Source organism: Cherax quadricarinatus, chromosome 7, assembly GCF_038502225.1.
Source record: "Cherax quadricarinatus isolate ZL_2023a chromosome 7, ASM3850222v1, whole genome shotgun sequence".
In the NCBI taxonomy this organism is placed as follows: Eukaryota; Metazoa; Arthropoda; class Malacostraca; order Decapoda; family Parastacidae; genus Cherax; species Cherax quadricarinatus.
Window position 1 is genome coordinate 66,477,911 of NC_091298.1, and position 24,810 is coordinate 66,502,720.

General features: G+C 41.4%; 1 protein-coding gene across 1 annotated transcript in view; it reads left to right on the forward strand.

The window, feature by feature from the left end:
• LOC128686974 (uncharacterized) overlaps nucleotides 1–23,456 on the forward strand; it is a 32,355-nt gene extending 8,899 nt beyond the window's left edge. The window contains exons 6-8 of the mRNA XM_053774304.2: nucleotides 6,681–6,819; nucleotides 10,243–10,418; nucleotides 22,841–23,456. Coding sequence (XP_053630279.1) covers nucleotides 6,681–6,819; nucleotides 10,243–10,418; nucleotides 22,841–22,888 — 363 coding nt within the window. The 3' untranslated portion in view covers nucleotides 22,889–23,456. The remainder of the gene's footprint in view (nucleotides 1–6,680; nucleotides 6,820–10,242; nucleotides 10,419–22,840) is intronic.
• Nucleotides 23,457–24,810: the final 1,354 nt, after the last annotated feature.

Below are 24,810 nucleotides of genomic sequence, written 5' to 3' on the forward strand. Positions count from 1 at the left end.
ATTTAACATTACTTAATCTATGCCAATTGTTTATGAAGCCTTTCCTCTCCAGGTGCTCCACCACTTTTTCTCCTCATTATTCTGAAGGAGGGGTGTTAATGTTGCAGTTTAAAAACTGTAGTGTAAAGCACCCTTCTGGCAAGACAGTGATGGAGTGAATGATGGTGAAAGTTTTTCTTTTTCAGGCCACCCTGCCTTGGTGGGAATCGGCCAGTGTGTTAATAAAAAAAAATAATAATATACAGTGGTACCTCGAGTTTCGAACAGCTCCCAACTCGAACAGTTACGTAAGTGTATTTTCGTAAGTGTATTTTTGGGGGTCTGAAATGGACTAATCTAATTTACAGTATTCCTTATGGGAACAAATTCATTCGGTAACGGCACTCGAACAGCCTCCTGGAATGAATTAAGTTCGTAACTCGAGGTACCACTGTAATTTATACCTATTTCACTTAATATTTAATAGTATGTAAATCAAATGTATATAAATCTGTTTATAAACATTTTAAAAATGATTGCATATGTACTTTTATTTATTTTTTTATTTAAGGTCTGAGTTACGATTTATGAATAGTATTACAACTTAGTGTAGGGCATTGCCACATAGTGTCATGCTCTACCATAAATATATTTCAAGCTAAGCTTCTCACCGGTATATTTAATGGCTGTTAAACACTGAAGCAGATGTGGTTCCTCTGTTGGGTAAGAAAGATGTTTAAAATTTTAGAAATAAGTCTGTTGAGTGCAGCAAGGAAAATGTTGCTTGTGCAACACTTGTTGCACAAGTCTCTAATTCGTCATCCTGTCGGTTCTCTGAACCACTTATCTGCAATAGGGAAAATGTAAGTCAGGATTGAGATTAATAAGGCAACATAAATAAGGAAACCAATAAGGAGTGAGTCTACTTTGAGATGTTACTATGGGAAGTGAACACATTGTTTTAGTACCAACAGTAGGTGATTTTTGAGACTTCATGAGCAGTTGGAATGTGAACAGGGTAATTGTGAAGGGATTCAGGGAAACTGGTTCTATCTAGGCTGGAATATTGCTGCACACTAACAGCACCTTTCAAGGCAGGTGAAATTGCTGACCTAGAAAATGTACAGAGAACCTTCACGGCGTGCATAACGGAGATAAAACACCTCAATTACTGGGAGTGCTTGAGGTTCCTGTATTCGCTGGAATGCAGGCGGGAGAGATACATAATTATATACACCTGGAAAATCCTAGAGGGACTAGTACCGAACTTGCACACGAAAATCACTCACTACGAAAGCAAAAGACTTGGCAGACAATGCAACATCCCCCCAATGAAAAGCAGGGGTGTCACTAGCACGTTAAGAGACCATACAATAAGTGTCAGGGGCCCGAGACTGTTCAACTGCCTCCCAGCATACATAAGGGGGATTACCAACAGACCCCTGGCAGTCTTCAAGCTGGCACTGGACAAGCACCTAAAGTCGGTTCCTGACCAGCCGGGCTGTGGCTCGTACGTTGGTTTGCGTGCAGCCAGCAGTAACAGCCTGGTTGATCAGACTCTGATCCACCAGGAGGTCTGGTCACAGACCGGGCTGCGGGGGCGTTGACCCCCGGAACTCTCTCCAGGTAAACTCCAGGCAGCCAGACTTGAGTCCTGGAGGAGGGAGGGCTTGGGATATTTGCTGTTTGGAGTGACATCTAAACTGTCATATCTGCATGCCTCTGCAAAGACAGTGATAGTGTGAATGATGGGGAAAGTGTTTCTTTTTCTTTTTGGGAGTTGCCCTGCCTCAGTAGATGGCCAGTCTGTTATGTTCATGGAGGGAAGAGCTTTATCTGTAGGAGCTATACAGTGTTTGGGGAATGAAAGGTAATTAGGTTTGATTCAAGGAATGGAAAGGGAATTCCATTTCCTTGGATCATGAGCCCTTCACCAGTATCAAGGTTACCCCGTAGAAGGTTTTTTCAACAAGTCGGCCGTCTCCCACCAAGGCAGGTTATTATCTATAAAAACAAAATGTAACATAGAACCAGGGCAGCTGGTAACAGAGAGACCTGGGTAGTTGGTAATAAAGGTAAAGCGGTAACATAAAGGTAACAGCCTGGCTGATCAGGTCCTGATCCATAAGAACATAAGAACATAAGAAAGGAGGAACGCTGCAGGAGGCCTGCTGGCCCATACTAGGCAGGTCCTTTACAATTCATCCCACTAACAAAACATTTGCCCAACCCAATTTTCAATGCCACCCAAGAAATAAGCTCTGATGTGAAAGTCCCACTCAAATCCAACCCCTCCCACTCATGTACTTATCCAACCTAGATTTGAAACTACCCAAAGTCCCAGCCTCAATAACCCAACTAGGTAGACTGTTCCACTCATCTACTACCCTATTTCCAAACCAATACTTTCCTATGTCCTTTCTAAATCTAAACTTATCTAATTTAAATCCATTACTGCGGGTTCTCTCTTGGAGAGACATCCTCAAGACCTTATTAATATCCCCTTTATTAATACCTATCTTCCACTTATACACTTCGATCAGGTCTCCCCTCATTCTTCGTCTAACAAGTGAATGTAACTTAAGAGTCTTCAATCTTTCTTCATAAGGAAGATTTCTAATGCTATGTATTAATTTAGTCATCCTACGCTGAATGTTTTCTAACGAATTTATGTCCATTTTGTAATACGGAGACCAGAACTGAGCTGCATAATCTAGGTGAGGCCTTACTAATGATGTATAAAGCTGCAGTATGACCTCTGGACTTCTGTTGCTTACACTTCTTGATATAAATCCCAGTAATCTATTTGCCTTATTACGTACGCTTAGGCATTGCTGTCTTGGTTTAAGGTTGCTGCTCACCATAACCCCCAAGTCCTTTTCGCAATCTGTATGGCTAAGTTCTACATCATTTAACTTATAAGTACTAGGGTTATGGGCACTCCCAAGCTTCAGAACCTTGCATTTATCTACATTGAACTGCATCTGCCACTTTTCTGACCAAGAATAGAGTTTGTTTAAATCCTCCTGAAGTTCCATAACATCTACGTTTGAATCAATTATCCTACCTATCTTTGTGTCATCGGCGAATTTACTCATATCACTAGTAATTCCTTCATCAAGATCATTGATATATATTATAAACAACAACGGGCCCAAGACTGATCCCTGTGGAACGCCACTTGTTACAGATCCCCACTCGGATTTAACCCATTTATGGACACTCTCTGCTTCCTGTCAGTGAGCCATGACTCGATCCACGAGAGCACTTTTCCCCCAATGCCATGAGCTGCCACTTTCTTTAACAGTCTATGGTGTGGAACTCTATCAAAAGCCTTACTAAAATCTAAGTAAATAATATCAAATTCTTTATTGTGGTCAACAGCCTCAAAAGCTTTACTGAAGAAAGTTAATAAATTAGTTAGACAAGACCGGCCTCTTGTGAATCCATGCTGAGTATCATTAATCAAGCTATGCTTATCGAGATGGCTTCTTATAATTTCAGCTATAATTGACTCTAGTAATTTGCCTACAATTGAGGTCAGGCTTATTGGGCGGTAATTTGACGGTAACGACTTGTCCCCTGTTTTAAAAATAGGAATTACATTAGCCATCTTCCACATATCAGACACTACACCTGTTTGAAGAGATAAATTAAAAATATTAGTTAATGGTTCACAGAGTTCCATTTTGCATTCCTTAAGAACCCTTGAAAAAACCTCATCAGGACCCGGCGACTTATTTTGCTTCAGTCTGTCTATCTGCTTCACAACCATCTCACTAGTGACTGTGATGTTACATAATTTATCTTCTTCTAGCCCACTGTAAAAATTAATTACTGGAATATTGTTAGTGTCTTCCTGTGTAAAAACTGAGAGAAAATAATTATTTAAAATCAAGCACATTTCATTCTCTTTGTCAGTAAGGTGCTCATAGTTATTTTTAAGGGGACCTATCTTATCTCTAACTTTTGTTCTATAGACCTGGAAAAAACTTTTTGGGTTAGTTTTAGAATCCCTAGCAATTTTAATTTCATAGTCCTTTTTAGCTTCTCTTATCCCCTTTTTAATGTCCCTCTTAATGTCAATATACTGATTCATAAGATGACCCTCACCTCTTTTGATACGCCTATAAATTCCTTTCTTATGCCCTAGTAGATATTTGAGCCTATTATTCATCCATTTTGGGTCATTTCTATTTGATCTAATTTCTTTATATGGGATAAACGCTCTTTGAGCAGCATGTATAGTGTTCAGAAAACTGTCATATTGATAGCTCTCTTCGTTACCCCAGTCAACAGATGATAAGTGTTCTCTAAGCCCATTGTAATCTGCTAAGCGAAAATCTGGGACTGTTACTGAGTTATCGCTACTATCGTACTTCCATTCAATGCTAAATGTAATTGATTTGTGGTCGCTAGCACCCAGTTCCTCTGAAATTTCTAAATTATTAACAAGGGATTCATTGTTTGCCATAACTAAGTCAAGCAGGTTATTTCCCCTTGTAGGTTCTGTCACAAACTGCTTCAAAAAACAATCCTGAAATACTTCTAAGAAGTCGTATGATTCTAAATTCCCAGTCAAGAAATTCCAATCAACATGACTAAAGTTAAAGTCTCCTAGAATTACTACATTATCGTGCCTTGTGGCCTTAACAATTTCCTCCCATAGTAGTTTCCCTTGGTCCCTATCTAAGTTTGGGGGACGGTATATCACTCCTAAAATCAGTTTTTCATGCCCCTCTGAAAATTCTATCCAAACAGACTCTGTATGTGTTACTTCAGACTTAATACCTGTTTTTATGCAACAGTTCAAGCGATCTCGGACATACAATGCCACCCCACCCCCCTTCCCAATACTTCTATCTTCTTGGAACAATTTAAAACCCTGAATATGACATTCCGCAGGCATGTCCCGACTTTTTGAATTAAACCACGTCTCAGTTAAGGCAAATACATCAATGTTACCTGCACTAGCAACTAATCTCAACTTGTCCATCTTATTCCTAGCACTACGGCAATTAGCATAATAAACATTGAAAGACTCTCCTTTCTCTTTACCCTTCCTGCTCATTTCTATTTTTCTACTAAACCTATTACTGTCCTTATCACCCAAGGTCCCTGGCTTTTCAATATCTACCTCGTTCTTATTATTACTAGTTCCCCTAGAACTCGTAATATTACTACACTGGGACTTCACTGTTTTCCTACCAAAACCCATACCACTAACTACTCCTAGTTTAAAGTCCTAACTGCTCCCTCCACTGCAGTTGCCAGTGCTCCCACCCCACACCTAGATAAGTGAACTCCATCCCTGGCATACATGTCATTTCTGCCATAGAAGAGGTCCCAGTTGTCAATGAATGTTACCGCATTTTCCTTACAGTATTTGTCCAGCCAGCAATTGACACCAATTGCCCTGGACAACCATTCATTTCCAACTCCCCTCCTTGGCAAAATACCACATATGAGAGGGTTCCCACCCTTACTCCTAATTATTTCTATTGCTGACCTATACCTGCTAATCAGGTCTTCACTCCTACGTCTGCCAACATCGTTGCCTCCAGCACTGAGACAGATAATAGGATTACTCCCATTACCTCTCATGATGTCATCCAGACAGCTAACAATATCCTCCATCCCAGCCCCAGGAAAGCAAACTCTCTGTCTCCTACTCCTGTCCTTCAAGCAGAACGCCCTATCCATATACCTTACTTGGCTATCCCCAACAACAACAATATTCGTACCTTCCTTGGTGTCGTTCGTCGTGACGTTCCCAGTAGTCGACTCACATTCGTCGGGTAGTACTGAGAATGTATTAGATGTTTCCACAACAGTTTCCACGGCAGTCTCTTTCTTCTTCATCGTTTCTACCTTTCCATTCGTCTTCTTGATCGTCAACTTCTTTCCCTGCTGTCCAGCCACTGACCAGTTTCCCTTCTTGACCTGAGGACTCAAAACAGGAGGACTACTACGAATCTTTTTGTTTTCCTTGGTCAGTCGCCGAATTTCCATATTCGCCAACCTCAATTCTTCCTTAAGCTGTTGGTAAAGTTGCTCGATGGAGGGCATCTTGCTTCAATTCTAGAGAGCGCGCAAACAGGTCTTCACAGAGCCAAGTACATGTCAACACCGTGAGGCCTGGTCATGGACCGGGCTGCAGGGGTGTTGACCCCCGAAACACCCTCCAAGTATACTCCAAGTAAAGTGAGGTCTGACAAAATAGAAACCTGGAAGAGATTACGAAGAGGTTAAACACTTAACAGTTAATGACTACCTCACAACAGTTCACTCAGTGTAGATGCAGTGTTGAAGTTTCTCATATGCTGGGTCTTGCATTTTTCTGTACTCTATTGAATAGCATTTTCTGGTTAATTTATCATTTGGAAATTTTTTTGCAGGACATTTTAAAAGCATGGAAGTAATTTTCCCTTACTCTTTCATAAATTTTATGATTGAGTTTAAGATGTTTCTGTTACTGTCATTTATTTTTTTTTTTACACTGGCTGTTTCCCACCAAGGCAGGGTAATCGAAAAAGAAGAAATGCCTTTATCATCACTCACTCCTTCACTCTTGTCAGAGGCATGCCAGTATTACAGTTCAATAAGTGCGACATAAATCCACCCCTAACAAAATATTTGTTATACTGTATTTAACGTAATTGCATTACAAGATAATTATTTTCAACATTATACTCTTCCAGATGCGGCAAAAGAGTATCATTCTTCAAATGCCCTTGAAAAAGAGCTCCCCCCAGTTGAAAAGCCTTGGAGAACGGAGGAATTTCTTTCAGAATGATACACTCGAGTATTTAATTGACCTTTCAGATTATCCAATAGTTGGTGAGTAATGCATTATGAAAGTAGATTGTGATGTAATTTATCTTATATTTTGAGTTTTAGGGGCTTTAGCATCCAACATTTTTGTGCGATTGTGTTAAATAGGAGTGTGTGGAGAAAGTGGTTTTTAATGAATGTGCTGTTGGAGTGTGAACAGGGTAACTTTTATGAAGGGATTCAGGGAAAGTGGTTAGCCAGACTTGAGTCCTGGAGGTAGGAAGGACAGTATGCACTCTGAAGTAGGGGTGGGAATGTTGCAGTCTGAGGGTAATCTGATTGTGATGCCATCACACTTTTGGAAAGATTACAATTGAGTGAATGTTGCTTAATGTGTTTTCTTCTCTCCTGCCTTGACAGGAGACTGCCATTGAGTTAAAAAAAATTGTTTTCATTAAAACAGTATTAACGCAGAGATGACTGCCACAAAGCCAATGAGAGGTGAATAAGACAGTTGTAGAGAAGAACGTTACAGAGATATTTTGCCTGTTGAACAAGCTTCATCAGTCAGGCTTCATCAGTCAGGCTTCATCAGTCAGGCTTCATCAGTCAGGCTTCATCAGTCAGGTTTCTTCAGTCAGGCTTCATCAGTCAGGTTTCTTCAGTCAGGCTTCATCAGTCAGGTTTCTTCAGTCAGGCTTCATCAGTCAGGTTTCTTCAGTCAGGCTTCATCAGTCAGGTTTCTTCAGTCAGGCTTCATCAGTCAGGCTTCATCAGTCAGGTTTCTTCAGTCAGGCTTCATCAGTCAGGCTTCATCAGTCAGGCTTCATCAGTCAGGCTTCATCAGTCAGGTTTCTTCAGTCAGGCTTCATCAGTCAGGTTTCTTCAGTCAGGCTTCATCAGTCAGGTTTCTTCAGTCAGGCTTCATCAGTCAGGTTTCTTCAGTCAGGCTTCATCAGTCAGGTTTCTTCAGTCAGGCTTCATCAGTCAGGTTTCTTCAGTCAGGCTTCATCAGTCAGGTTTCTTCAGTCAGGCTTCATCAGTCAGGTTTCTTCAGTCAGGCTTCATCAGTCAGGCTTCATCAGTCAGGCTTCATCAGTCAGGCTTCATCAGTCAGGTTTCTTCAGTCAGGCTTCATCAGTCAGGTTTCTTCAGTCAGGCTTCATCAGTCAGGCTTCATCAGTCAGGTTTCTTCAGTCAGGCTTCATCAGTCAGGTTTCTTCAGTCAGGCTTCATCAGTCAGGTTTCTTCAGTCAGGCTTCATCAGTCAGGTTTCTTCAGTCAGGCTTCATCAGTCAGGTTTCTTCAGTCAGGCTTCATCAGTCAGGTTTCTTCAGTCAGGCTTCATCAGTCAGGTTTCTTCAGTCAGGCTTCATCAGTCAGGTTTCTTCAGTCAGGCTTCATCAGTCAGGTTTCTTCAGTCAGGCTTCATCAGTCAGGCTTCATCAGTCAGGTTTCTTCAGTCAGGCTTCATCAGTCAGGTTTCTTCAGTCAGGCTTCATCAGTCAGGTTTCTTCAGTCAGGCTTCATCAATCAGGTTTCTTCAGTCAGGCTTCATCAGTCAGGTTTCTTCAGTCAGGCTTCATCAGTCAGGCTTCATCAGTCAGGTTTCTTCAGTCAGGCTTCATCAGTCAGGTTTCTTCAGTCAGGCTTCATCAGTCAGGTTTCTTCAGTCAGGCTTCATCAGTCAGGTTTCTTCAGTCAGGCTTCATCAGTCAGGTTTCTTCAGTCAGGCTTCATCAGTCAGGCTTCATCAGTCAGGTTTCTTCAGTCAGGCTTCATCAGTCAGGTTTCTTCAGTCAGGCTTCATCAGTCAGGTTTCTTCAGTCAGGCTTCATCAGTCAGGTTTCTTCAGTCAGGCTTCATCAGTCAGGTTTCTTCAGTCAGGCTTCATCAGTCAGGTTTCTTCAGTCAGGCTTCATCAATCAGGTTTCTTCAGTCAGGCTTCATCAGTCAGGTTTCTTCAGTCAGGCTTCATCAGTCAGGCTTCATCAGTCAGGTTTCTTCAGTCAGGCTTCATCAGTCAGGTTTCTTCAGTCAGGCTTCATCAGTCAGGTTTCTTCAGTCAGGCTTCATCAGTCAGGTTTCTTCAGTCAGGCTTCATCAGCCAGGTTTCTTCAGTCAGGCTTCATCAGTCAGGTTTCTTCAGTCAGGCTTCATCAGTCAGGTTTCTTCAGTCAGGCTTCATCAGTCAGGTTTCTTCAGTCAGGCTTCATCAGTCAGGCTTCATCAGTCAGGCTTCATCAGTCAGGCTTCATCAGTCAGGCTTCATCAGTCAGGCTTCATCAGTCAGGCTTCATCAGTCAGGTTTCTTCAGTCAGGCTTCATCAGTCAGGTTTCTTCAGTCAGGCTTCATCAGTCAGGTTTCTTCAGTCAGGCTTCATCAGTCAGGTTTCTTCAGTCAGGCTTCATCAGTCAGGTTTCTTCAGTCAGGCTTCATCAGTCAGGTTTCTTCAGTCAGGCTTCATCAGTCAGGTTTCTTCAGTCAGGCTTCATCAGTCAGGCTTCATCAGTCAGGTTTCTTCAGTCAGGCTTCATCAGTCAGGTTTCTTCAGTCAGGCTTCATCAGTCAGGTTTCTTCAGTCAGGCTTCATCAATCAGGTTTCTTCAGTCAGGCTTCATCAGTCAGGTTTCTTCAGTCAGGCTTCATCAGTCAGGTTTCTTCAGTCAGGCTTCATCAGTCAGGTTTCTTCAGTCAGGCTTCATCAGTCAGGTTTCTTCAGTCAGGCTTCATCAGTCAGGTTTCTTCAGTCAGGCTTCATCAGTCAGGTTTCTTCAGTCAGGCTTCATCAGTCAGGTTTCTTCAGTCAGGCTTCATCAGTCAGGTTTCTTCAGTCAGGCTTCATCAGTCAGGTTTCTTCAGTCAGGCTTCATCAGTCAGGTTTCTTCAGTCAGGCTTCATCAGTCAGGCTTCATCAGTCAGGTTTCTTCTGTCAGGCTTCATCAGTCAGGTTTCTTCAGTCAGGCTTCATCAGTCAGGTTTCTTCAGTCAGGCTTCATCAGTCAGGTTTCTTCAGTCAGGCTTCATCAGTCAGGTTTCTTCAGTCAGGCTTCATCAATCAGGATTCTTCAGTCAGGCTTCATCAATCAGATTTCCTTAGTCAGGCTTCATCAATCAGATTTCCTTAGTCAGGCTTCATCAATCAGATTTCCTTAGTCAGGCATTATCATTGACTGATGAAGTCTTTTCTGCGGATGACATTTCAGTAAAGTTCCCCACTGTAGTTGTTTTCCACTCTTTTGTGGTATCGTGTATCACCTCCAGTATCACTGTCACTTCAGGCATAGTGTGACCCTTATGAGCATTGTTTTCCCTATTAATATAATTAAAATAATCACTCCACTGTCTATAATATTGAGTAAAAAATTGTATATTGCTGTGGAGCTTTATAACTTAACAACATGAAATGGAGATTTGATATACACAGTTAATGGGGTTTTACTTTTTCTTGATTTCTAACTCAGAAAATTTATTTTCCATTATTACAGGAGCTTCTTATCTGTATGTGGATGTCATTCATGGGGAGCACATGATAACATGCACTCTCTGCAAAGTGAATAAACATTGCCCCAAGGAAATGTTGCTACATCTTCAGGAGCCAAGCCATGCTATATACAGTGGACCCCCGGTTAACGATATTTTTTCACTCCAGAAGTATGTTCAGGTGCCAATACTGACCGAATTTGTTCCCATAAGAAATATTGTGATGTAGATTAGTCCATTTCAGACCCCCAAACATACACGTACAAACGCACTTACATAAATACACTTACATAATTGGTCGCATTCGGAGGTAATCGTTATGCGGCGGTCCACTGTATTTCTTTGTATGTAGATTGACTCAATTTTTTTTAATTTATGTATTCACAACTTTTGTATGCTAGGGGGTTTGGACATCTGACAGGTGTGTGTGAGAGTGCTAGATAGGAGTGAGTGGAGGCAAATAGTTTGGGACCTGACGAGCTGTTGGAGTTTAAGCAGGGTAACTTTTTGTGAAGGGATTCGGAGAAACCAGTTAGCTGGACTTGAGTCTTGGAGGTGGGAAGTACAGTGCCTGCACTCTAAAGGAGGGGTTTGGGATATTTTCTATGTGGAGTGACATCTAAACTATCATCTGTGCTACTCTGGCAAGACAGCGATAGTGTGAATGATGGTGAAAGTGTTTCTTTTTCAGGTCACCCTACCTCAGTGGGAGACAACCAGTGTGATTTTTTCCTCAGAAAAAAAAAAAAAATTAATATTTCTGCCACTTTGAGGCCTATTTGAAGTTACTTCCACTCTGAAACTGATAATCTCTTTCACTAATATGTGTTCGATTCTATCAATACAAAGAAACAACCAATGAAACCATAGAAACCACCCTTGAGAACACTTCAGAGTCTCTTTATTTTAAACCAAACACAGGGTCAGAGGCTTGCTTTATGCATCATGCACTGCATGCAGCAAGATTTTTTATGCTGTGCATGCCCATCTCACAGACCTGTTTTCTCACATCTAGACCAAAATTTACCATTCAACATATTTGAGGACACTGTGCCTAAGATGTAGCTCAAGGATCCCAATGGATATAAATCACTTTGGCTTACTTTTTTGAGTTATCCTAGGTTATTTACACATATGTTACTGTTTGCAGATTGTTAACCCTTTCAGGGTTTTCGATGTACTAGTACGGCTTACGCACCAGGGTTATTGACGTACTAGAACGCCTAAATTCTAGCACCTTCAGATCTAGCGAGAGAAAGCTGGTAGGCCTACATATGAAAGAATGGGTCCGTGTGGTCAGTGTGCGCAGTATAAAAAAAATCCTGCAGCACACAGTGTGTAATGAGAAAAAAAAAAAAATTTGACCGTGTTTTTGGATTAAAACAGCAAATTTGCACTGTATTCTCATATGGTATTTATGATTGTATTCTAGTTTTCCTGGTCTCATTTTATAGAATGGAAGACATATTACAGAAATTGAGATGATTTTGATTGGTTTCACAATGAAAAGTACCTTGAAATTGAGCTCAAAGTAGCAGAAATGTTTGATTTTTACCAAAGTTCAAAAGTAAACAAATCATGCCAAGCGTTCAATACACGTCAAGTTGTGAATCTGATATTCTTTCACAAGTGAGCTGATATTATTTATGCCATTTCTACACTAATGCAGTAGTCTGCATAACAAATCTTTTATTTTTTGTGAGAATAAAAATTCAAAGTAGAAAGCAAAAGAAATATAAGAGGGGCCTGGGGACATGATTAACGAACAGAGAACTTGTTATTTTAGTGCCAGGAATGCCTGTCTTGTTTATTCTGGACCCTATTTGGAAATTGGCATCTTCTGAAATTTGTGTGAAATTTTCAAAATTGCCAATTTCTAACCACTTTATTGGATAGTTGAAATTGGTAAATGGGTGGTTTCTTGTACTCATTTGATAGAAAAAATGGAGTTCTAGCAAAATAAATATGGTTTTTGTCGACTAGTATACAGGAATTGGCCAAAAATAGGGCTCAAAGTGGGTGAAATCGCCGATGCGTAAACATCGTCGAGACCACTAACTTTGCGAGAGCATAATTCCTTAAATTTTCCATCAGATTTCATACTTTTGGTGTCATTATGATCGGGAAAAGATTCTCTATCATTTCATAAGATTTTTTTTTTTTTTTTTTCAAAAAAATTTTGACCCTGAGAATGAGTTTAGGAGAGGGCCTCTCGACCCTGAAAGGATTAAGCATATGTTACTCTGTATGATAGTTTGTGTAACTGTACATGTACCGGCATAAACTTACTACAGTGGACCCCCGCATAACGATGGCATCGCATAGCGATTTTTCCGCATAACGATTACTTTTATCGCAAAATTTTTGCCCCGCATACCGATTAAAAACCCGCATACCGATTTTCGTCCGAGACGCGTCCAATGTGCCCTCAGCCAGCCTCACATGTGCCGCTCCGTCCCATTGTTTACCAGCCAGCCTCCGCGGTAACATCCAAGCATACACTCGGAATATTTCGTATTATTACAGTATTTTCGGTGCTGTTTCTGGAAAATAAGTGACCATGGGCCCCAAGAAAGCTTCTAGTGCCAACCCTACACCTCAAAGGGTAAGAATTACTATAGAGATGAAGAAAGAGATAATTGATAAGTATGAAAGTGGAGTGCGTATAGCCGACCTAGTCAAGCTGTACAAGAAACCCCAATCAACCATCGCTACTATTGTGGGCACCAGAAAGACAATCAAGGAAGCTGTTCTTGCCAAAGGTTCAACTGTGTTTTCGAAACAAAGATCGCAATTGATGGAAGATGTTGAGAGACTCTTATTGGTGTGGATAAATGAAAAACAGATAGCAGGAGATAGCGTCTCTCAAGCGATCATATGTGAAAAGGCTAGGAAGTTGCATGACGATTTAATTAAAAAAATGCCTGCAACTAGTGATGATGTGAGTGAATTTAAGGCCAGCAAAGGTTGGTTTGAGAGATTTAAGAAGCGTAGTGGCATCCATAGTGTGATAAGGCATGGTGAGGCTGCCAGTTCGGACCACAAAGCGGCTGAAAAATATGTGCAGGAATTCAAGGAGTACATAGAAACTGAAGGACTGAAACCTGAACAAGTGTTCAATTGTGATGAAACAGGCCTGTTCTGGAAGAAAATGCCAAGCAGGACCTACATTACTCAGGAGGAAAAGGCACTCCCAGGACATAAGCCTATGAAAGACAGGCTTACTTTGTTGATGTGTGCCAATGCTAGTGGTGATTGCAAAGTGAAGCCTTTATTAGTGTATCACTCTGAAACTCCCAGAGCGTTCAGGCAAAAGAATGTCCTCAAGGATAATTTGTGTGTGCTGTGGAGGGCAAACAGTAAGGCATGGGTCACTAGGGAATTTTTCTATAACTGGTTACACCATGCATTTGCCCCCAATGTGAAAAATTACCTAACTGAAAAGAAATTAGAACTTAAGTGCCTCCTGGTGTTAGACAATGCCCCTGGTCATCCTACAGACGTGGCAGAGCGACTTTATGGGGACATGAGCTTCATTAAGGTGAAGTTTTTGCCTCCTAATACCACTCCTCTCCTGCAGCCCATGGACCAGCAGGTTATTTCCAACTTCAAGAAACTGTACACAAAAGCTCTGTTTGAAAGGTGCTTTGTAATGACCTCAGAAACTCAACTGACTCTAAGAGAGTTTTGGAGAGATCACTTTAATATCCTCAATTGTGTAAACCTTATAGGTAAGGCTTGGGAGGAAGTGACAAAGAGGACCTTGAACTCTGCTTGGAAGAAACTGTGGCCAGAATGTGTAGACAAAAGGGATTTTGAAGGGTTTGAGGCTAACCCTGAGAATCCTGTGCCAGTTGAGGAATCCATTGTGGCATTGGGAAAGTCCTTGGGGTTGGAGGTTAGTGGGGAGGATGTGGAAGAGTTGGTGGAGGAGGACAATGAAGAACTAACCACTGATGAGCTGATAGATCAACTTCAACAGCAAGAGGCCACACCTGAGGAAATTGCTTCGGAGGAGGGGAGAGAGAAATTGAAGAAGTTGCCTACTTCAAAGATTAAGGAAATCTGTGCAAAGTGGCTTGAAGTGCAAACCTTCATGGATGAAAATCACCCTCACACAGCTATTGCAAGCCGTGCTGGTGATTATTACACTGACAATGTTGTGAAACACTTTAGGCAAGTCATAAAGGAACGAGAGGTACAGGCCACTATGGACAGATATCTTGTGCGAAAGAAGTCCAGTGACTCTGAAGCTGGCCCTAGTGGCATTAAAAGAAGAAGGGAAGTAACCCCAGAAAAGGACTTACTACCTCAAGTCCTAATGGAAGGGGATTCCCCTTCTAAACACTAACACACTCTCTCCCCTCCTCCCATCCCATCAATCATCACCAGATCTTCAATAAAAGTAAGTGTCATTTAATTGTGCATGCCTTTTTCAGTTTGTGTGTATTAAAATTAACATTTCATGTGGTAAAAAAAATTTTTTTTCATACTTTTGGGCGTCTTGCACGGATTAATTTTATTTCCATTATTTCTTATGGGGAAAATTCATTCGCATAACGATTATTTCGCATAACGATGAGCCCTCTTGCACGGATTAAAATCGTTAACCGGGGGTCCACTGTATATGAGTGACAATAATGTGGACATACAGTGGTATCTCGGGATACGAACTTAATTCATTATAGAAGGCTGTTCGAATGCTGATACAGAACGAATTTGTTCCCATAAGGAATAATGTAAATTATATTAATACATTTCAGACCCCCAAAAATACACTTACAAGTGCACTTACATAAATACACTTACATAATTGTTCGCATTTTGAGCTGTTCGTATCCCGAGGTACCACTGTACGTACTTGGGAGACGGTGAAAGGGTTAAGTCATGCTCTATCTGTTCTTAATACACCGTACACATCTCACCACTGTAAAGTGATATTTTAAGTTTGTGATACTTTAGATACTTTATCAAGTTGACTTTGATAAAGTATCTTAAGATTTTAATATACGTATTTGTTGGCAACAGTGAAACATATAAGTGAACAGTATTTAGATAAGGCTAAAGAGGTCTTTGTGGCATTTATGGATTTGGAAAAGGCATATGACAGGGTGGATAGGGGGGCAATGTGGCAGATGTTGCAGGTGTATGGTGTAGGAGGTAGGTTACTGAAAGCAGTGAAGAGTTTTTACGAGGATAGTGAGGCTCAAGTTAGAGTATGTAGGAAAGAGGGAAATTTTTTCCCAGTAAAAGTAGGCCTTAGACAAGGATGTGTGATGTCACCGTGGTTGTTTAATATATTTATAGATGGGGTTGTAAGAGAAGTAAATGCGAGGGTCTTGGCAAGAGGCGTGGAGTTAAAAGATAAAGAATCACACATAAAGTGGGAGTTGTCACAGTTGCTCTTTGCTGATGACACTGTGCTCTTGGGAGATTCTGAAGAGAAGTTGCAGAGGTTGGTGGATGAATTTGGTAGGGTATGCAAAAGAAGAAAATTAATAGTGAATACAGGAAAGAGTAAGGTTATGAGGATACCAAAAAGATTGGGTGATGAAAGATTGGATATCAGATTGGAGGGAGAGAGTATGGAGAAGGTGAATGTATTCAGATATTTGGGAGTGGACGTGTCAGCGGATGGGTCTATGAAGGATGAGGTGAATCATAGAATTGATGAGGGGAAAAGGGTGAGCGGTACACTTAGGAGTCTGTGGAGACAAAGAACTTTGTCCTTGGAGGCAAAGAGGGGAATGTATGAGAGTATAGTTTTACCAACGCTCTTATATGGGTGTGAAGCATGGGTGATGAATGTTGCAGCCTCACTGTCATATTGATCTGACCATTTAGCCATCCATTTGTTTCTTCTGATCTTATCCATGATTTCCGAGAAGTAAATTTTCTTTAAGAATGTGATTTTTAGGAAATCTGTATTGCAGTCTTCCAAAATCATGTACTGGTATGTATCTAGTTTTGATTAGAATTGCCATATATAGTTTTGGGGCACCTGCAATGTTGTGAAAAAAAAGCCTGTGTTTACCTGGAGTTTACCTGGAGAGAGTTTCGGGGGTCAACGCCCCCGCGGCCCGGTCTGTGACCAGGCCTCCTGGTGGATCAGCGCCTGATCAACCAGGCTGTTGCTGCTGGCTGCACGCAAACCAACGTACGAGCCACAGCCCGGCTGATCAGGAACTGCCTTTAGGTGCTTGTCCAGTGCCAGCTTGAAGACTGCCAGGGGTCTGTTGGTAATCCCCCTTATGTGTGCTGGGAGGCAGTTGAACAGTCTCGGTCCCCTGACACTTATTGTATGGTCTCTTAACGTGCTAGTGACACCCCTGCTTTTCATTGGGGGGATGGTGCATCGTCTGCCAAGTCTTTTGCTTTCGTAGTGAGTGATTTTCGTGTGCAAGTTCGGTACTAGTCCCTCTAGGATTTTCCAGGTGTATATAATCATGTATCTCTCCCTCCTGCGTTCCAGGGAATACAGGTTTAGAAACCTCAAGCGCTCCCAGTAATTGAGGTGTTTTATCTCCGTTATGCGCGCCGTGAAAGTTCTCTGTACATTTTCTAGGTCGGCAATTTCACCTGCCTTGAAAGGTGCTGTTAGAGTGCAGCAATATTCCAGCCTAGATAGAACAAGTGACCTGAAGAGTGTCATCATGGGCTTGGCCTCCCTAGTTTTGAAGGTTCTCATTATCCATCCTGTCATTTTTCTAGCAGATGCGATTGATACAATGTTATGGTCCTTGAAGGTGAGATCCTCCGACATAATCACTCCCAGGTCTTTGACGTTGGTGTTTCGCTCTATTTTGTGGCCAGAATTTGTTTTGTACTCTGATGAAGATTTAATTTCCTCATGTTTACCATATCTGAGTAATTGAAATTTCTCATCGTTGAACTTCATATTGTTTTCTGCAGCCCACTGAAAGATTTGGTTGATGTCCGCCTGGAGCCTTGCAGTGTCTGCAATGGAAGACACTGTCATGCAGATTCGGGTGTCATCTGCAAAGGAAGACACGGTGCTGTGGCTGACATCCTTGTCTATGTCGGATATGAGGATGAGGAACAAGATGGGAGCTAGTACTGTGCCTTGTGGAACAGAGCTTTTCACCGTAGCTGCCTCGGACTTTACTCTGTTGACGACTACTCTCTGTGTTCTGTTAGTGAGGAAATTATAGATCCATCGACCAACTTTTCCTGTTATTCCTTTAGCGCGCATTTTGTGCGCTATTACGCCATGGTCACACTTGTCGAAGGCTTTTGCAAAGTCTGTATATATTACATCTGCATTCTTTTTGTCTTCTAGTGCATTTAGGACCTTGTCGTAGTGATCCAGTAGTTGAGACAGACAGGAGCGACCTGTTCTAAACCCATGTTGCCCTGGGTTGTGTAACTGATGGGTTTCTAGATGGGTGGTGATCTTGCTTCTTAGGACCCTTTCAAAGATTTTTATGATATGGGATGTTAGTGCTATTGGTCTGTAGTTCTTTGCTGTTGCTTTACTGCCCCCTTTGTGGAGTGGGGCTATGTCTGTTGTTTTTAGTAACTGAGGGACGACCCCCGTGTCCATGCTCCCTCTCCATAGGATGGAAAAGGCTCGTGATAGGGGCTTCTTGCAGTTCTTGATGAACACAGAGTTCCATGAGTCTGGCCCTGGGGCAGAGTGCATGGGCATGTCATTTATCGCCTGTTCGAAGTCATTTGGCGTCAGGATAACATCGGATAGGCTTGTGTTAATCAAATTTTGTGGCTCTCTCATAAAAAATTCATTTTGATCTTCGACTCTCAGTCTGGTTAGCGGCTTGCTAAAAACTGAGTCATATTGGGACTTGAGTAGCTCACTCATTTCCTTGCTGTCATCTGTGTAGGACCCATCTTGTTTAAGTAGGGGCCCAATACTGGACGTTGTTCTCGATTTTGATTTGGCATAGGAGAAGAAATACTTTGGGTTTCTTTCGATTTCATTTATGGCTTTTAGTTCTTCCCGCAATTCCTGACTCCTAAAGGATTCTTTTAGCTTAAGTTCGATGCTTGCTATTTCTCTGACCAGTGTCTCCCTGCGCATTTCTGATATATTGACCTCTTTTAGCCGCTCTGTTATTCTTTTCCGTCGCCTGTAAAGGGAGCGCCTGTCTCTTTCTATTTTACATCTACTCCTCCTTTTTCTTAGAGGAATAAGCCTTGTGCATACATCGAGTGCCACCGAGTTAATCTGTTCTAGGCATAAGTTTGGGTCTGTGTTGCTTAGTATATCTTCCCAGCTTATATCGGTTAGGACTTGGTTTACTTGGTCCCACTTTATGTTTTTGTTATTGAAGTTGAATTTGGTGAATGCTCCCTCGTGACTAGTCTCATTTTGTCGGTCTGAGGCTCCACGCATACATGTCTGAACCTCAATTATGTTGTGATCTGAGTATATTGTTTTTGATATGGTGACATTTCTTATCAGATCATCATTGTTAGTGAAGATGAGGTCTAGTGTATTCTCCAGTCTAGTAGGCTCTATTATTTGCTGGTTTAAATTGAATTTTGTGCAGAGATTTAAAAGCTCGTGTGAGTGTGAGTTTTCATCAGAGCTGCCTCCTGGTGTTATTACTGCAACAATATTATTTGCTATATTCCTCCATTTTAGGTGCCTTAAGTTGAAATCCCCCAGGAGCAAGATGTTGGGTGCAGGAGCTGGAAGATTTTCCAGACAGTGGTCAATTTTTAACAGCTGTTCCTGGAATTGCTGGGATGTTGCATCCGGAGGCTTGTAGACTACCACAATGACTAGGTTTTGGTTCTCGACCTTTACTGCTAAAACTTCCACTACGTCATTTGAGGCATTAAGCAGTTCTGTGCAAACAAGTGACTCTGCAATGTACAGGCCAACCCCCCCCTTTTGCCTGTTCACTCTGTCACATCTGTATAGGTTGTAACCTGGGATCCATATTTCGTTGTCCAAGTGATCCTTTATGTGGGTCTCAGTGAAAGCCGCGAACATTGCCTTTGCCTCTGCAAGCAGTCCACGGATGAAAGGTATTTTGTTGTTTATTGCTGGCTTTAGACCCTGTATATTTGCAAAGAAGAATGTTATCGGACTGGTGGTATTGTTGGTACTGGGGGGGGATTTTTTTTCCGGCATTAGTATCTGTATCTGTTGGTTTGGAGTGGAGGCCATCGACTGTGGTTCCACTCCAGGAATGACTGGATTTGGTGTACGATTTCTGCCATTTCCTGCCAGTTTTTTTTCCTTCCTGGCACTAAAAAACCTCTCCCTCTTGAGTGGCTGTGGCTACCCAGGTTTTCCCATGGCCTGGATGTTTTGTATCTTTTTGTCCCCTTTAGATGGTATGCCTGGCAATTTAAGTTATAGCACAGTCTTTCCTGTACTGAAGAGGTACACATTTCAGGGTGAAAAAGCTTACAGGAAGGGAGTTTGCATTTTCCTGTTGCCATATGGGCATGACATTTTCTAGGGTGGTCATAGTTGCATGTCCCATCTGTTTTTCCAGATTTCCCATGCCAGCAGATACCAAGTGCATAGTATGTGCACAGGCTTGGTTTCCGTTTGCCTTGGGTTTCTGTGACTGTATTCCCTGTTGGTGCATGTTTCCCTGTCTTATTCCTATCCTCCTTAGCACCAACAATGGAGCTCCCACCAGTTGTTTTTGGTAATTTATCCTCACTATTGCTATTGGAGTCCTCTTGTTTGCTATTTCCTGCGGTATTTCTGGTTTGCAATATTGGTTTTATCTTATCTTTGACTACACTTGTTTCCCTACTATGGCTCCTGTCCTCTATGAGGTCATTTATATGTATTCCTTCCTGCGTATAATTCCCGACTACCTGGACAAAATCTCCAGCTTCACCATTACTGTCTACCAGGACAGTATCTCCAGCTTCACCATTTCTGTCTCCCAGGACAGCACCTCCAGCTTCACCATTACTGTCTCCCAGGACAGTATCTCCAGCTTCACCATTACTGTCTCCCAGGACAGCACCTCCAGCTTCACCATTACTGTCTCCCAGGACAGCACTATCAGCCCTACATTTACTGACTACCAGGACATCACCTCCAGCCTTACAGTTTGTGACTACATGGCCAGTATCAAGGGCAGTACCATTCAGCCCGGACTTTTTATGTTCCCATCTGTTGTAGAAAGCTTCCAGGTTTTCTATGAAAGCAGCTTTGATGTTATCCTCTTTTAATACCCTTGTGATTTTAGTCCACAGATTTTCCTCATTTGGGCATACCCAAAAACACTTCTCTGTTTTAATACTGCTTGTAGCTAGTTCTGGGATATCTGCACAAGGAGCGTGACACCAATTTCCACAAAAATGACAATTTATCCATGTGGTAGCCCGTTTGTTTGACTGACCACAGACTACACACAGCTTCATAATGATTTGAATGGTTGATTTACTGCAAGTCTACTAGCAACCTCTTGAATATTATATTAATAACCTTAAATGAAGCTCTAGCTATTTGTATTTCTGTTTCTAACTCTTTTTGTATATTGGACAGCTTACCGTCACGTTCCTGATTTTTAATGTTTGTGTTTATAAGGGCGCCTACAAACCCATCCGTTTACAGTCTGCTTTATTGTCCAACGAAACTGTTTGAAACCAGTCCCGGGTTCGGACCAGTCAAGGGTTCGGACCAGTCAAGGGTTCGGACCAGTCGATCTGCTCTGATCAGTGGGTCACTTATTTAAAACATACTGGTCGGTGATTTGAGCTAACACATGAAGGATCTACTGGAAATTATCTACCCGAGTAATATGTGATTTGACTGATACAAAAGTATAACTTGCGTGTTGAAGAGCCGGTGATATCTGGCAGCTCCTACAATGACGTACAGTCGACCTCTTTGTTTATCAATCGCTGTATCTGGCTTTTCTATTTTTGTTTTTCCGTCTCCACCACAATAAATGCTATATTATCACTATAGTTGACTGGTGCAAATTTTGGAGGAAGGACGCTTTTTCTGTAGTAATAATTGCTTCTCGTTGTGTATATTGCGACCGCTGGTAACTACAGGTTATATGAAATTCACAGTAACGTCTCGTATTTCAAGAAAATGAAACTAATGAAAGTCACTCCACTCCACTAAGTACCATTATAATACTGGTTAGTTGCTACTACAACACTGTATTCTGCTATTCACTGGTATCACTAGATTATATGCGAGTACACTAGCAGGCCAGGAAGATTATTAAAAACAGCTGACCTGTGGTAAGTTTCTGGCGACTTCTGGCACCTGCCTCTATAGGCTTATCACTTCATTTACAAATTCACCTGTTTTCAAATGACACTTTAGCCTTTATCATCAATATACTAGGGAGCCACTGTAGTATACACTATACACTATGTATACTCAATGCTTTCAGGGAGACTTTCTTTCCTCTGACACAACGTTCAATTATTATTATTTTTTTCACACGGGAAACAGGCCTATGATTCCCCTCTGGCAGTAAACTCTGCTAGGTAATGCACACTAATTCTCCTTTTTTGACTCAGTATATAATGTTTTCCGCCCAAGATTGGTTCCAGGCGCTAGAGGGATGTATCGTATAGGATTGATGACACAAATTAAAGTTCTAGCACGTAAGAGCGACCGTGAAAACACCAGAAAGCCGGGAGCACAACGAGGCACGCTGACGGTTGGTTAGTTGTGTAGTAAAAGGAGACTAATATTATTTAGTGGCATCTTGGTTACCAGAGGCTTAACCCATCAGGTATAGAAGAGGTGCCATCAGATGCAAAAAGGTCAGGCAAAGGTAAGTTCATGCATAGGTATAGTACTGTATATTGTACTTGAGGTCAGGCGATGGTAGGAGAGGTTTGAAATACAGGGTTATGTCCTTATACTTTGTGCTTTCAGTGTTGATCCAAAAGCATTTGTCTGATAGTTTTAGTCAAAAGGAACTTTCCTCTGTTGTATGTGATGGTATCAGTGATATTGAGAAAAATTCTTGGAACGTATCAAAGGTAAAGGTACATGAATGGTTTGTGATTCTAGACATTGTTAACTGGTCTCTTTCATTCTTGTGGTGTAGTATATGTGCTTGTTTCCAGCTAATAATGTGTTCTGCAATGCAACACACCTGTGATCCTGGTGGTACTAACTCTGCAGGTGTATTTATGGTCCTGTAAATGAGTGCCCAAATTTGGGATGACCCCTACCCCTTCTTTCTACCCCAGATTTATATGCCCTCTTAGTCAACCTATGTCCAAGCCACCTCAACAACAAATACTGTATTTTGTGCTCTACATTGCCAACATGTTGATGTACATGTAGGTGTCTTCACTGGAATACAGAGGTAACTAAAACTGGAGACAGTAGAAGCAGTGACGAGGTAAAGATAATGAACCAATCATATAATCATTACCTTTCAAACAAACAAAAACTAGCAAACAAACTTATGCAAAATGTAGTTTCACATTAAGAAAGCCACTAGCATGCAGAGCATTTAGAGCTCCACAACTTTTTCTGTCACCAGTTTTAGTCGCCTGTAGATCTAAGAAGATGCTTACCATGCAAATGAAACATTTCAGAAACAAAGATGCCGGAGTGTTGCACACGTCTCTTAGTTGCCTTTTTTTTTTTTTTTTTTATTACAGGCTTCTGAGGAAGAAGACATACTCCAGGTGTACCACCTTCAAGAATAATTCCTTAATTACAAAAGAAAACAAAGGAAGTTGGGGTAAACCACAAATCATTTTCTTATGATTCGCTCTTAATTTTGTTTGCATATTAATGATCTGGAATAATACTTTTTTGTTTGCACTGCTGTTCCTTAATATTTTCCAATTAAAAACAAAGGTAATAATATTTTCCTCTTGATTTTTACCATTTCATTTTATTTACAGCTGAAAGTAATTGTTGTGATAGAAACACAGGCCTTATCTCTAGGCTTTATTGAACATAGAATCTTCATAGTACTTCTGCAACAACAAAATATAATGACTAGTACATCTAATAATAGCTTCTACAGGGATGGTGATGTCTTGCATATGTCAAGAGAAAAGTTATAACTACAGGCCACATATTTAAACTCACCATGTAATCTGCATCGCTGATAAATGGATTAAGTAGGAGAGAATCACACACCATGTGTTGGTGCCCATGACACACACCAAACTGTTGTTGTTGTTAAGGGCCCCTAGAGGTGGTGCAGTATTATCCTGCTGCTGCTCCCCACAGGACCAGTATCACTACAATCTCCCCCTTCTAAAATATCAGAGACAGTAATCTCCCAAACTGTTAGGTGGGCGACGTACACGTCCCGACCTTCGTAGCCCTTGAGCCTCTTCACCAGGTTCGATATTTTCCAGCGGGGTTTGATTAACTGCTGGAGCAGAATCCTCTATTTCCATAGGGGTAGTCTCAAGGGGCTTTCCAGGAGAAAACGAAGCATCTTTCACATCTATTGGTGTATCTTGAGATTCCACACTAATAGGGATTTCAACTGGGGCTAAATGTCTTGTAGATACTGTAGTCTCTTCACCATTTTGGTAGCGAATGTGGGCGTAATGTGGATTAGCTTGCAGGAGCTCTACCTCTTCCACTAAAGGATCCGTCTTGTTCATCCTACGGTGACTCTTCAGGAGAACGGGTCCAGGATGACATAACCAAGTGGGCACGGAGGCTCCCGTAGAGGAACGACGTGAATAGTTGAGGAGTCTTTCATGAGGGGTTGCATTAGTAGCTGTGCACAGCAGTGATCTAATAGAGTGAAGAGCATCAGGTAGGACAGTTTGCCAGTGTTGAACAGGTAGATTGCGCGACTTTAATGTCATTGTAACTGCCTTCCATATAGTACCATTGAACCGCTCCACTTGACCATTGCCTTGAGGGTTGTAGCTTGTTGTTCTGCTGCAGGCAATACCTTTGCTAGCCAAAAACTCCTGAAGTTCGTTACTCATGAACGAGGATCCCCTGTCTGAATGGATATAAGCTGGCATACCAAAAATAGAGAACAACTGTGAAAGACAACTAATAACAGTTGAAGCAGCCATATTTGCACAGGGGAATACAAAGGGAAACCTTGAATATTCATCTACTATGTTAAGGAAATACCTATTCTGATTTGTGCTTGGTAGAGGTCCTTTGAAATCTATGTTCAATAAATTGTTGTGATAGAAACACAGGCCTTATCTCTAGGCTTTATTGAACATAGAATCTTCATAGTACTTCTGCAACAACAAAATATAATGACTAGTACATCTAATAATAGCTTCTACAGGGATGGTGATGTCTTGCATATGTCAAGAGAAAAGTTATAACTACAGGCCACATATTTAAACTCACCATGTAATCTGCATCGCTGATAAATGGATTAAGTAGGAGAGAATCACACACCATGTGTTGGTGCCCATGACACACACCAAACTGTTGTTGTTGTTAAGGGCCCCTAGAGGTGGTGCAGTATTATCCTGCTGCTGCTCCCCACAGGACCAGTATCACTACAATAATTCTATATTATCTTTTATACTGGGTTCTTTTATACTTGCTTTTATTTCAAAATGTGACGTGGATATCATAGCTGTAAAGGTGTCTTAAAAATGTAACTGAAATTTTGTTATAATTT